Genomic DNA, 13471 nt, shown 5'->3' with positions numbered 1-13471 from the left:
TTGTTTATTTTTACCACACTTTAAAAATAGATACGGAAAGTTGTGTTAAGGCCGTATGATCAGTTGTTTCCTTATTTAGCTTGCCTACCCGAATTATAGCGGATCAAGGTCGTTGTTTTGCAAGTTCAGATTTTCGTGAGTTTTGTTCCTCTCAAAAAATTAATTTGCATTTAATTGCCACCGGTGCGAGTAGGGCCAATGGTCAGGTCGAGCGAGTAATGAGTACACTCAAAAGTATGTTGACGGCTGTGGAAACCGGTCAGAGATCGTGGCAGGATGCGTTGGCCGAGGTGCAATTGGCAATGAATTGTACGGCGAATAGAGTAACTAAGTTTAGCCCATTAGAATTGTTAATTGGTAAGGAAGCTAGACCTTTTGGCTTACTACCAATAGATGAAAAAGTTGATGACAAAATAGACAGAGGAAATCTAAGAAAACAAGCCAAACAAAATATGGAAGACGGCGCACGATATGATAAGCGCAGGTTTGAAAGTAATAAGGCGAAAATTATTAAACATAGTTTAGGCGATCACGTATTGATTAAGAAGGTCAGGAAGGCAGTGTCGCAGTGTGATTCCCAGTAAATGTAGCATTCTGGTAATTTGGAAATTCGGGGGATTCCCCTGCTTCTGCTTTACTCGTTGATATTGAGAGAATGCACGGTGGCAGAGGCGGAGACGCTCTGCTGCTGAGTGAGGTTCGATGGTAAGATACCAAGAGTCTTGAGTAAGACAGAGATGGCTGTATACGGTCGACTTGAGTGAGTTTATGACGTGAGCGCATATGCAAGAGTCAGTTGAGCTTGGGTATTCGAACCAAACGGAACTCACTGTGCAGCTGCGAAAATCAATAAAAGCATCAAGATGGAAAACATACCCTTGCCGCCGACATATATAATATACTATTTATTTATTAGGGCGCAATAATAGTTGAAAACATTTTTTTGGCACACTGGATTTTTGTAATTTAATTTTTGAAAAGTCCGCACTATTCACATTGTAATTTTTTATAATATAGACAAGTAAATGAAATCCGAACCCTCGAATCAGATTTTTTCCAAGACATGTGCGCTTACCGACACTGAACGGTAAGAAAAGTGGAATACATTTCTTAAGCTGAAAACCATTGTTGTAATTTTTTTTTGTAATTTTGCCTAACTTATTGAGCACTGGAGTCTGGTCCCACCAAGATATTGGTTCTGTCATCTGTATGCTTTATATCTAGAAACCGCTTCGGCTCAAATTGAGCAGGATATTTCCAGTTATTTTCGCTTATATTTAATACAAAATTATTTATAAAAACGATTGTCTCCTTGGTAACACCGAATCCCGGTATACCTGTGTCTTCCATTGCTACATGAGGAACAATAGGAGATGATGAATGTCGTAGAACCTCTAAAATTACCGCCATGATATATGGCATTTTATTCATATCATAAAGACTAATACTCCTTACTCCATAATTCGAAACAAAATCTACCTCCTGCATTATAAGCTCACCAATTATAGGATTTTTAGCTATGTAAGTTATTTAATATCCGTGCCGGCTGGCGGTGCCCTCGTGGCAGGGGTAGAGCCGGTTGGTTAGGTGTTGGTGACCACCAAGGATGGCAGCCACTGAAGAGTCGGGTAGTCGCTTCGACTTCCTTCCTTCGTCCGAATTACGTAACTACTGGTGCCGGTTGGCGGTGCCTCGTGGCAGGGGTAGAGCCGGTTGGTTAGGTGTTGGTGGCGCTCCAGGATGGCAGCCACCGAAGAGTCGGGTAGTCGCTTCGACCTCCTTCCTTGTCCGAAGGTTACGGTGGGAGATACTTATCCCCGTTGTTATGGCCCTTAAGGCACAATAACCAAATTCAACAAATAGAATAAATGTAACGGCTGAGGCCGGAGTTTTACGATCGAGCCAGTGCTCTCTATTTCAAATCCACATTAAAACTAAAACTAAGAACTAACAAAAGCTCATGCATAGCCGGCTGGCCGCGCAGACGCTGACCTTCACATTTTGCAGAAGTCAAACGATCGCTGTCAGCCAACGAAACGGAGCCACGGCTCGGAACGGTACAATGCGCTGGCTCAGCTTAGGGCCCACAAGGTGGACCCAATTTAGGGTGGACCATGCATGAGAGGAAAGTGTAACAATAATAACAATATAATATTAACAAGGGGAATAAGAATTGGCCTGCTCAGCCTAAGCTGGGAGTTGGTTGTTAACTACTCCCCCCTTAAATTGGACGCCGTCCTCGGTGACAGCCAATTCGTCGATGGACCTTTGTAGCTGGGCTGCCTCTCGTTTGCGCCTGCAGTGTTGTTGGAGCAGGACCAAGCCGCATAGTGCGAGGCTGACGGCGACTCCTGCGGCGCACCAAATCCTCGGGGAACCTCCAGCCGACACGTCATCTCTAAGCTCCTGCATTAAACGCAGGTTATGCTTGTTCATCCGCTGTAACATTGGCAGACTCAATATGTGATCGTGTCCCGTAATGTTAATTAAGGGGGAGACCGCAATACTCGGCTCTTATTCACGGAGGAGTTGAGGTTCAAATACATTTACTCCATCGTCCCCAATTGTAAGGGGTTCCAGATTGCTGGGCCGCGTCCGGCACGTAGCCGCCCCGCCTGCATGTAACTGCCTGGCGCGGGTGTCGTGTGACTCCTTTTTGCAAAATGTGGCCAAGTTGGTAGGAGCGCAATCGGAGACTGCTAGGATTCCGTCATCGCCGTTGTCTTCTATTTGTAGCATAGTATGGTAGAGTGCGACAGGGCAGAGCAGGACTTTTTTACAAATACGCTTAACTCTAGGATACTGGACTATAACGTGGATAAGAACATTACTTTGAAAAATCTTAATCTAGATACATCCATAAGGCTAACTATCGGGACCTCCGTAAGCTGTTCGTCGAAAATAGCCTTTAGGTCATTATGATTGGAAATAGTAGGATTGATGATATTATTTTTAGCAAGCGTGATAGTGAACATACAATTTTGGATTTCAGATATTAACATTCTATTTCTGGCTAGTAGTGTTTCGAACAAATGGCCTGAATCAACAAGCCCGTCCTTTTCCTCCCTGAGGATCTTGTTTACTGTGTTTGTGAGTAGATTGATGTGTTTCTGTGTCTCAGTGCTAATCATAACCTGTCTATTATTAGCCTCGGTAACTCTATTTAGATCATCCGCGCCGGGTGTACCCGCCACGACCTTAAGGACTGACCTCAAAAAATCAAGGCTCCTGGCCATTCTATGGTGTATCTTAAGTTCCTCCAGAACGTTCTGGGCATGCTCAATGTCCACTTCCAGCAGCTTCCTCATGTGGAAATTAAAGCAAAGATTGGGTTTTAATATAAGGGCGACTGTGGCAGATGAAGTGCCTATCTAATGTTGTCCTTGTGGACCAACCTCCCCCTAATGAGAACAGATGTTCCCAGATCTGCTTCTACACGCTCTTCTAAATAAAGCGGTGTTAATTTGTTCCCTAACCTTTTGTTGTTGCGTAAGTGCACTCTTTCACCGACTTCGAAGACTCGTTTCTGCCTTGAAGGATTAACCCTGTCTAGGTTAGATTGTTGTGCCTTGTCAATCCTGGCTTTAATTGCCAGTTTCATCTCATCGCTGCTGGCGTGGATGACCTCCACCGGTCTAAACTCTGTAACCGAATGTAGCGACCTGTTGTACTCTATAGTAGACCTCAATATTAGTTCCACAGTATCCTCAATTTTTTTATCAAGCTTGAGGCATCTGGCAATTTCCGCCAGGGTACTGTGAAATCTCTCCACTTGTCCGTTGGAGCTACTGTGTAGCGGTGGCGCATTGACAACATCGATGCTGTATTGGTTTTGCAGCAATGATGTGATTGTCTCAGAGTTAAATGAGGCCTCATTGTCGCAGTATATGGTCTTGGTGTTAGGATACAAATTTACCAGTTGGAGAATGGGTGCTCGTACATCTATTATTGCCCTAGAAGCTAAGGGCTGTATGACAGCGAATTTGGAAAATTTATCAATGCAAGTTAAGAAGATTTTTTTGTCGGTCGAAAAAATGTCGATATGCAACAATTCCCCAACGTATGATGGGATAGGCGTAATTCCTAATTCTTGTTTCTTGGGATGGCGATCGTATGTGGCCTTATTGCCGACTTTGCAATTCGCGACCACTTCGCTAGCTAATTTGAACATGTTCGGGAAGTAATAATCCCGGAGAATTTGTTTTGCGTTCTCCTGGGCAGCCCTATGGGCGCGATTGTGCTCTGTGTTAGTGATCTCCAACTGTTCATTAGCGTTGGTTATGTCACTGACAAAGGTTTTACAATGCCAGAACTTTGTCGCAGGAAATTCCTGCCTCAAGGCATGTTGAATGCGAGCCAGGGTAGGGAAATCACAATGAATTGCGTTCACAACGTTGGCGTTAACTATCTCCTTAACGGATTCAACGAGCGAGTCCTTGTTATTAAAATTAATGATATGGCGAGTTCTATTTCCGAAGACTATGAAATCCCGCCGAAGCGGTTGGCCTGCTTCCTCCAAAATAATTTGGTTTCTAAAACAGTTCAGAGGTTTGTCTGTGGTCTCTATGGTGTATGAGAGCGAAAGCTCACTATGCACCGTAGCCGCGTCAGACTGGGCCTCAGCCTCTGTGTAATTCAGGGGTTGCCTCGATAGTGCGTCAGCTACCAGGTTTTGTTTTCCGGGTGTGTAAAACACTTTCCCGTTGTTCTCATCAATGAACACTTTCCATCGCTTGATCTTAGCGTTGGTGTTTTTGTCGGATACCGCATATGTGAGAGGCTGGTGGTCTGTAAAGATCCGTACCTCATTGTTACCGTATAGGTAATTTTGGAGTTTGCCTATTGCCCAGACTATCGCCAACAATTCTCTTTCGTTGGTGGCGTAGTTCAACTCGCAGTCTTTTAGCGTGCGTGAAATCATGGTAATAGGTATTTTATTTTGGGATAGTACCGCGCCTATTCCGCTCGCTGAGGCGTCGGTGGTTAAGTCAAACGGTAATTTAAAATCAGGGTATGTCAAAATGACGTCTTCCGATGCCAAAATGTTACGAAGGTGGTCGAATGCATTTCGCTGGGTTTCATTAAACCTGACAGCTACTTTTTTCGACATATTCTTGCTGACCGTCCCGTTTTCCCCTTTGAGGATGGCGGTCAGAGGTCTAGCAATGCAAGCAAAGTTTTTTACAAAGCTCCTGTAATAGCTCGCCAGGCCTAGGAAGGACCTGAGGCTAAACAAATTTTTTGGTTCTGGGAACTCTTTTATTGCTCTAACTTTTTCTGGGTCTGTTCTTGTTCCTCCTCTGGTGACAATGAACCCTAGGAACTCAACGCTTTCTTTAAAGAACTTAGTTTTTTCCCGCGCCACCCTCATGTTGGCACCGAGTAGGCGCTTAAGCACCGTGTCAATATGCTTGACATGTTCCGTCTCATTCTCGGAAAAGATGATTACGTCGTCGACGTAGACGTAGCATATTTTGCCGATTTCTTCCCGCAGCACATCGTCGATGGCTCTTTGGAAAATGCTCCCTGCATTTTTTAGGCCGAAGGGTAATCGGCAGAATTCGTATTTCCCCCCATTAACTGAGAACGAGGTCTTCTCTCGGTCCTTTTCAGCCAGGTATATTTGATGGTACCCTGACTTCAGGTCTAGGGTGGTAAAGAATTTGGCTTTCCCCAAGTTCGCTAGAATCATGGGTATGCTCGGCATGGGGTAGCGGTCGGCGATTGTTCGCTCGTTCAGCTTCCTGTAGTCGAGAACTAATCGCTTCTTCTTGCTGCCGTTGTCATCGGTCCCTTTTTTGTCAACCACCCAAGTAGGGCTATTGTATGGGGATCTGGACGGCCTGATTATGCCATTTTGCAGCAGCTCTTTTATTTCATTGTTTACAAAGTCTGCTGCCCCCATAGGGTAGGGGTATAAATTGGAGTAGATAGGTTCGTCACTCGTAGTTCGAATAGTAGCGACGACCGATGTGTTGAAGGTGAGCGCCTCGTTAGAGGTCGAAAACACCTTGATCCTTTTCAGAATAATTTTTTTGAAGTCGGCTTTAGCCGAACCTGGTACCAATATGTTGTGAAGCTGACATTCTGACAGTCAAAAATTTTGAGCTTCTCAGTGACGTTTGCATATTTTATTACGCTGTTGCCTAGGTCCAATGCTACTCCTGCTCGCGTTAGCGAATCGAAGCCTATAATAGCATCAAACGTGCTCAATGTATCCAAGAGGAAAAATGGGACGTGTAGTCCAAAAATGCGCATTATACACTTCTTTTGACATCACTGGAGCCGTGAATAGAGCTCACTGTAAAGGGGGTTTCAACCGGCATTACGTTTCTTAGCTCCTTTACGGGCTTTACGTAATTTTTTGCCGCCCCAGTGTCGATGAGAACTTTTAGTGTTCTGCCAGCCAACTGTCGCTCGACGAACGGCAGTCGGGAACGCTCCCTAAAAAATGTAGGAGGTCGTTAAACTCGGCCGTGTCGCTATCTTCCTCAATGGTGGCGACCTCAGCCTCGGCTTTGGTTTTAAAATCTGTTAGTTCCTGTTGGAGTTGGGCTAAATTGTTGACGCGTTGGCGTCTTTGGCCCGATTGCCGCTGGGACGAGTTCTGCCTTTTGTAATTGTTGTTACTTTGAGGCTTTCCCCAGTTTGTTCCCTGTCTGAACTTAGCCGTTGAGGGGTCTACCTCCATCGGCTGAACCGTATTGTGGTCTAAGGACTCGGGATCCCTGCGCTTCGGCCAGCGATTGTCCTCATGAGGCTTACTTTGGTTCTGCTTAGGAACAAAGTGCGGATTCTTATCCTCACCTCTCCACTGCTTTCCCTGACCCTTATTATTGCGCCTATTGCCCTCATTAAAATGGGACTTGTCTTCTATAGCTTTCGTGTAGGTTGCCGCGAACGCACTTCTTTCAATGCTGTTCTCGGCTTCCCGCGCTAATGCCAGTGCAGATGGAAGGTCTTTGGGTTGTGCTGGTAGCACGAGTGTCTTGAGTGGCCTCTTAAGCCCTGCAATGAATGCATGAAGGGCATCATCCCTAACCTCCTTATTCAGGATTGCTGCTGTGTCCATGTTATGTGACATGACTATTTTGTTAGTGACGAGCGTGAGTTTCCTCTCGACTTCGTCATAGTATGCCATAAGGTCGGAATCTCCTTGTCGAACCATTTCTAAATTTTGCCGTAGCACTCTTAGGGACGTTTTGTCCGCATATGTGCAATCTAGTCTGGCTAGAATTGCATCGAAATTTGGCACTGTGTTGTGGGACGTGCGTAGTGCCCGAGCGGGCCCGCAAATTTTGTTTTTAATGATGACAACGGCCTCGTAGTTTGCCTCGCTGCCATCGTATCTTTTGAACACTTCATAAGCATCTGATGCAGCCTGCCTCCACGAAACGTACTCGTCGTGGCTTCCATTGAACGTCGGCAGGGATTTTACTATGTCCAACTTGACATCGCATCTTACTGCAGGGTCCGGTACTACTCTTTGGTAGACCTCCACCTGCGGCGCTTGCACTGACAGCGCACTAACCTGTGCTCTAACCGCTCTTAACTCTGTGGCAAAATCGTTTCTTAAGCGTGCTTCCTGCTCGACAAGAGCGGCGCTGACCGCATTTGCGACAAGCGCTTGGACCATTTCTGCGTTCATTTCTGGTTGATCTATGTCCCTAACTTCGTGGCGAAATCCTACCTCTTCGCTATCGTCGCTATCGTCACTATGAATTTCCTGCTTTACTTCCCTATACTCCCAACTCATTGGCAGTTAAAGAGCGCTGGGTAGATACGAGGTATTTGATTATTGGGGCTCAAGACAAAAGGTTTCGGCGGGCCACTTGGTGATATAAAAGGCGAAGAGAAAAAAAAACAAATGGACCGTCACCTAAAACACAAAAATGTTGGATTAATTTGTCTCCAAAACAAAATTAAAATACAGAACGGTGACAACAAGCATAGGTCAATTCGACTGGGTGTATTATTAGCACAGATACACTGGATAACATTAGTTAAAAATTAAATACAAGCACAGTGGAAAAAAAATTGTAGCAAAATACAAGGAGAAAAACGACTGGCAACCTCTGCATGCGTACAGAGACCAACCTTAACAAAAAAATAAAATATTCCTTTGCATAATTAATTCGTGCAAATGTTGACTGCCTTGGCACCAATGTGCGTTATATGAGATATATGTTTTTTTTATTGTTATTTTTTATTTATGGCCACGCACTTAGAAAAAACTGAATCAGAAATCGAAAATCGAGTCACTATTTATTTACTGTAAAAAATTCCTAATGCTGGGCATAGGGAATTGTATGCACTGGTATTTGTGGTTGCGTAGACCTTGGCTATTGTCGGCGCTCAGCTACTTACATATTGTACAACTTCAGGGGTGAAATTCGAATATTAGTAATAATATTACTCCGTTGGGCGACAGTTATTTAATATCCGTGCCGGCTGGCGGTGCCCTCGTGGCAGGGGTAGAGCCGGTTGGTTAGGTGTTGGTGACCACCAAGGATGGCAGCCACTGAAGAGTCGGGTAGTCGCTTCGACATCCTTCCTTCGTCCGAATTACGTAACTACTGGTGCCGGTTGGCGGTGCCTCGTGGCAGGGGTAGAGCCGGTTGGTTAGGTGTTGGTGGCGCTCCAGGATGGCAGCCACCGAAGAGTCGGGTAGTCGCTTCGACCTCCTTCCTTGTCCGAAGGTTACGGTGGGAGATACTTATCCCCGTTGTTATGGCCCTTAAGGCACAATAACCAAATTCAACAAATAGAATAAATGTAACGGCTGAGGCCGGAGTTTTATGATCGAGCCAGTGCTCTCTATTTCAAATCCACATTAAAACTAAAACTAAGAACTAACAAAAGCTCATGCATAGCCGGCTGGCCGCGCAGACGCTGACCTTCACATTTTGCAGAAGTCAAACGATCGCTGGCAGCCAACGAAACGGAGCCACGGCTCGGAACGGTACAATGCGCTGGCTCAGCTTAGGGCCCACAAGGTGGACCCAATTTAGGGTGGACCATGCATGAGAGGAAAGTGTAATAATAATAACAATATAATATTAACAAGGGGAATAAGAATTGGCCTGCTCAGCCTAAGCTGGGAGTTGGTTGTTAACTTGTATGCCAAAACCAACATTATCAAATTCCCAACTGCTGTGTGCCCTCCAATAAAGTCTTCAAACATAAAAATTATTGTATTACGAGACACATTCTGGTCTTCTCTTAAACTTTTTAGCAGAGCATCAGTGAAATCTTTGTCAGGTTCCTCTAAATTTATGTTACTTTCTCGACAATCGACAATTTTATATAATATAAATTTTCGTTTAGTAGTTGACCAGTGCATTATTTTTTTTATGTGAGTTGTATAAAATGGAATCAGCCAAGGTAAAAAATCAAATAAATAGCCCTGGTTAATATCCCGAAAGATTTCATCTAAGTATTCAATCACTTTTCTTCCAAAAGTAAACTATTTTATTACCTTACCTCTTAACAAAACTGGTTTCCCAAGCTCAAGGAAGATTTAATGGAATTTTAGTGGAATGCGCATACAATTTTTAAAGCTAGAAACAAATTTTAGTAAACTTCAAATATTAAAACTTCTGATTCCATAATGTAATGAAAACACAAGAAGAAAACTATCTGATAGCAGTAACTTCTTTACCCAATTTCAAAATCTTAACCAGATCTTGAACCCGTTACTAGTGCAATCCTTGACTCGAACTGCAGAGGGCAAGTTTTAAAAAAGAGCTGACCAAGTAAGGACTTATAACATTAATTTTGTAATAAAAAACGAAATAATGTTAAATTTAAAACATTTTTGTATATAGAATGGTATTGCCAAAAAATATGTATAAGGTCAAACCAAAATATTTATGGCATCTCAAAAACCTACATGTTTAATCCAAACTTTCTAATTTTGTAGTTGTGGGCTTGACAGAAGAATTGCGCTGTGCAGGTATCTCAAGATTCTACATGGTTAATCCCAAACTTATATGCATCTTTTATAGTTCCTGACAAACAAACAGACGGACGCAAGGAAGTAAGTCAAAAATATAGTGCGCTATTTTTGATGAAGTATATTTATACGTTACTAGCGCGACCGCCTCGGTCCGCTTCTCAAGCTTGACATAGTCCTCTAAAGCTTATGTTCCCTCCACGGGCAAAATAAAACAAATAAAATATTTTTCGTTTAGGTTTCTATTCAATATATACTGAAGTGCTTTGGGAAATAATACGTTTCTTGTTTTTCAGAGGAGGAATCCGAGAATTTTCCGACGCGCGAGCAGGCCATATAGAACTGCCCATGTGAGAAGCATGGATTCTCCAAATTCAGTCTACACACTTGCAATGATTGTCATTGTGCTTTGTTGGTACGTTTGAATTCGAATGTCATTACCGTCGGAATCATTGGGATACGTGGCAACATTACGTCTTAACCTTTTAATTTTATAGTCAAAAAATGTTTTGAATAAGAATTGTTCAGGTGGGAAATGTGATTCTGGCAGTTTGACTTTTCCACTGGCGCAACACATCCCTGGCGTTTCGCTCTTAAATTTGAGTGCGCTGCATTACGTGAAAATTGTATCCATCTTGGTCCATTTTATCCATCCTGATTGAACCTTGTTCGAACATTTTTTCGCCGACCTTACTGTTGGTCATATGTCCCATATCTTTCTAACCTTACTTACCGTCGTTCAGGTAATTCAGACGATCGGGTCCCAGCGGCATGCACTTGAATTTTTCTAGCCCTAATGCTCGTTGCTCGTCTGATTCTGAGGCTCGAAATACCCTTTTCGCTTGCGCTTGAGGTGTATATCGGCCAATTGCATTTCGCTTCGGGGTCATATTTCTTCGAAGCAAATGCGTCCGTCAATTAAGAAGAGTTACAAAAATTAAAGAAAACTAGAAAATTAAAAAGTTAAATTGCAATACAAATAAAAACTGTTAAAGAAATTCAATTTTATAATGAATCGTACACGTTTTATAAATAAATGTACTGAAAATATTATATAAATTGTTTTGTATTTTATATCGCACAATAAAAAGAACAAAAAAAATGAATTTTAAGAACAACTTTTTTATAAAAATTTGAACTGCAATAAAAATAGAAACTGTAATGAAAAAATATGAATTTTGTATTGCTATGTACACCAATTTATAAAAAAAAGCATAAAAAACTCACCAAACCTTGAATCACAGGTACTAATTAAAAACTACGCAGATGCAAAGCAATCTGTAACTTGAAAAGATACCTACATGAATGTAGTCTCTTAAGAGAGACCCAATCATTTTAAGACTTTCCGTATTCCTGTATGCCTGTGCAATAAATGGTAATGGTACGAATTAAGTACGTTATACGTACTTAATCTTAACTTTTTAGCTCTAATAGTTTCTTGTGGGCGTTAGAGTGGCAGGATGCTGTTGCAAACTTGCGCTGCGTAGAAACCTCAAGAATCTGATTGCTAAATCGCAACTCTTTATCTCTTATAGTTCTTGAGATCTTAGCGTTTATATGGACAGATGGATACGGCTTAATCGACTTCGCTATTGATACTGATCAAGAATATAAATTATTTAAACGGCCTCCGTGGCCGGTGTAGAGCCGGCTGGTTGGATATCCGTTTCGGGGGGTCGGTGGAAGGTTGCTGCCGCTGGTGGCCCTTGTCGCTGTAGATCTCAAAAGGTGGTCGTATTACTCCTTTGTTGAGATAGGGAGATTACGGCGGAAGGGTAACTGTCCTTCGATACCGCTGGCCTAGTGACTCAGTCAGTATAATAGGCAGTTTCATAAATAGGAGCTGGCGTAACATCAAATAAGAACTAAACTTCAGAATTGACAAAAGCTCATCCATGACCGTATGCCCTTGGCCTACCGCTAACCATTCACATTTTGCAGAAGACATACGATCGCTGTCAGCCAATGAGACAAAGCCACGGCCCAGAACGGTACAATATCCTGGCTCAGCTCTAGCGCAATCGGAGACTGCTAGGATTCCGTCATCACATTTCGCCAAGATGTGTGGTAGTGTACGACAGGGAAGAGCAGGACCTTTTTACAAATAAGTTTAACTCTAGGATACTGAACTATGATATGGATAAAAACAGTGGATTGAAAAATTGTAATCTTAGATACATCCATAAGGCTAACTAAGGGCACCTCCGTGAGCTGTTCGTCAAAGATAGCCTTTAGGTCATTATGGTCGAAAATAGTAGGGTTTATAATATTGTATTTATCGAGTGTAATAGTGAGCATACAATTTTGGATTTCGGATATTAGCATTCTGTTTCTGGGGAGGAGTGTTTCGAACAAATGACCTGAGTCAACAAACCCGTCCCTTTTCTCCTTGAGGATCTTATTCACTGTGTCTGTGAGCCCATTTATGTGTTTCTGTATTTCTGTGTTAATGATAACCTGTCTATTGTTAGCCTCGATAAGCGATGCTTTATTGGTGTTACTTCTACTAAGATCATCCGCGTCGGATGCACCCGCCACGACCTTAAGGACTAAGCCAAAAAAATCGAGGCTTCGGGCCATTCTATGGCCTGACCAGACCATACTGTTTCCATACTAAAACATTCCCGTCTAATACAATGCAATGTATTTTGCATGCGAGAAGTCGGTGATTAGCGCGCTTGCGGTGTACAGCAGTATGATATATATATTGCAAGCCTGGGAGAATTATAACAAATATTGAGTTTTAGTATAAGGGCGAATGTGGCAGATTAAATGCCTATCTGATGTTGACCTTATGGACCGCCCTCCCCCTAATGAGAACAGATGTTCCCAGATCTGCTTCTACATGCTCTTCTGAATAAAGCTGTGTTAATTTGTTCCCTAATCTTTTGGTTTTGCGTAGGCGTACTCTTTCACCTACTTTGAAGAAACTAAAACTAAGAACTAACAAAAGCTCATGCATAGCCGGCTGCCCGCGCAGACGCTGACCTTCACATTTTGCAGAAGTCAAACGATCGCTGGCAGCCAACGAAACGGAGCCACGGCTCGGAACGGTACAATGCGCTGGTTCAGCTTAGGGCCCACAAGGTGGACCCAATTTAGGGTGGACCATGCATGAGAGGAAAGTGTAATAATAATAACAATATAATATTAACAAGGGGAATAAGAATTGGCCTGCTCAGCCTAAGCTGGGAGTTGGTTGTTAACTTGTATGCCAAAACCAACATTATCAAATTCCCAACTGCTGTGTGCCCTCCAATAAAGTCTTCAAACATAAAAATTATTGTATTACGAGACACATTCTGGTCTTCTCTTAAACTTTTTAGCAGAGCATCAGTGAAATCTTTGTCAGGTTCCTCTAAATTTATGTTACTTTCTCGACAATCGACAATTTTATATAATATAAATTTTCGTTTAGTAGTTGACCAGTGCATTATTTTTTTTATGTGAGTTGTATAAAATGGAATCAGCCAAGGTAAAAAATCAAATAAATAGCCCTGGTTAATATCCCGAAAG

The 13471-nt window shown here is 42.7% G+C and overlaps 1 protein-coding gene across 1 annotated transcript; it reads right to left on the bottom strand.

The window, feature by feature from the left end:
* Positions 1 to 968: 968 nt before the first annotated feature.
* LOC121530507 (cytochrome P450 307a1-like) lies at positions 969 to 10728 on the bottom strand (the record flags this gene model as incomplete). The annotated part of the gene is made up of 4 exons (XM_041819652.1): positions 10689 to 10728; positions 9123 to 9447; positions 1219 to 1525; positions 969 to 1178 (listed from the first exon to the last, which is right to left on the bottom strand). Coding segments are annotated over exons 1-4 (882 nt in total), but the record flags the coding sequence as incomplete, so codon positions are not given.
* Positions 10729 to 13471: the final 2743 nt, after the last annotated feature.

This window comes from Drosophila eugracilis, unplaced genomic scaffold, assembly GCF_018153835.1.
Source record: "Drosophila eugracilis isolate 14026-0451.02 unplaced genomic scaffold, ASM1815383v1 contig_171, whole genome shotgun sequence".
Classification (NCBI taxonomy): domain Eukaryota; kingdom Metazoa; phylum Arthropoda; class Insecta; order Diptera; family Drosophilidae; genus Drosophila; species Drosophila eugracilis.
Note: the sequence above shows the minus strand (reverse complement) of the source record. Positions and strands in the feature narration are given on the sequence as shown.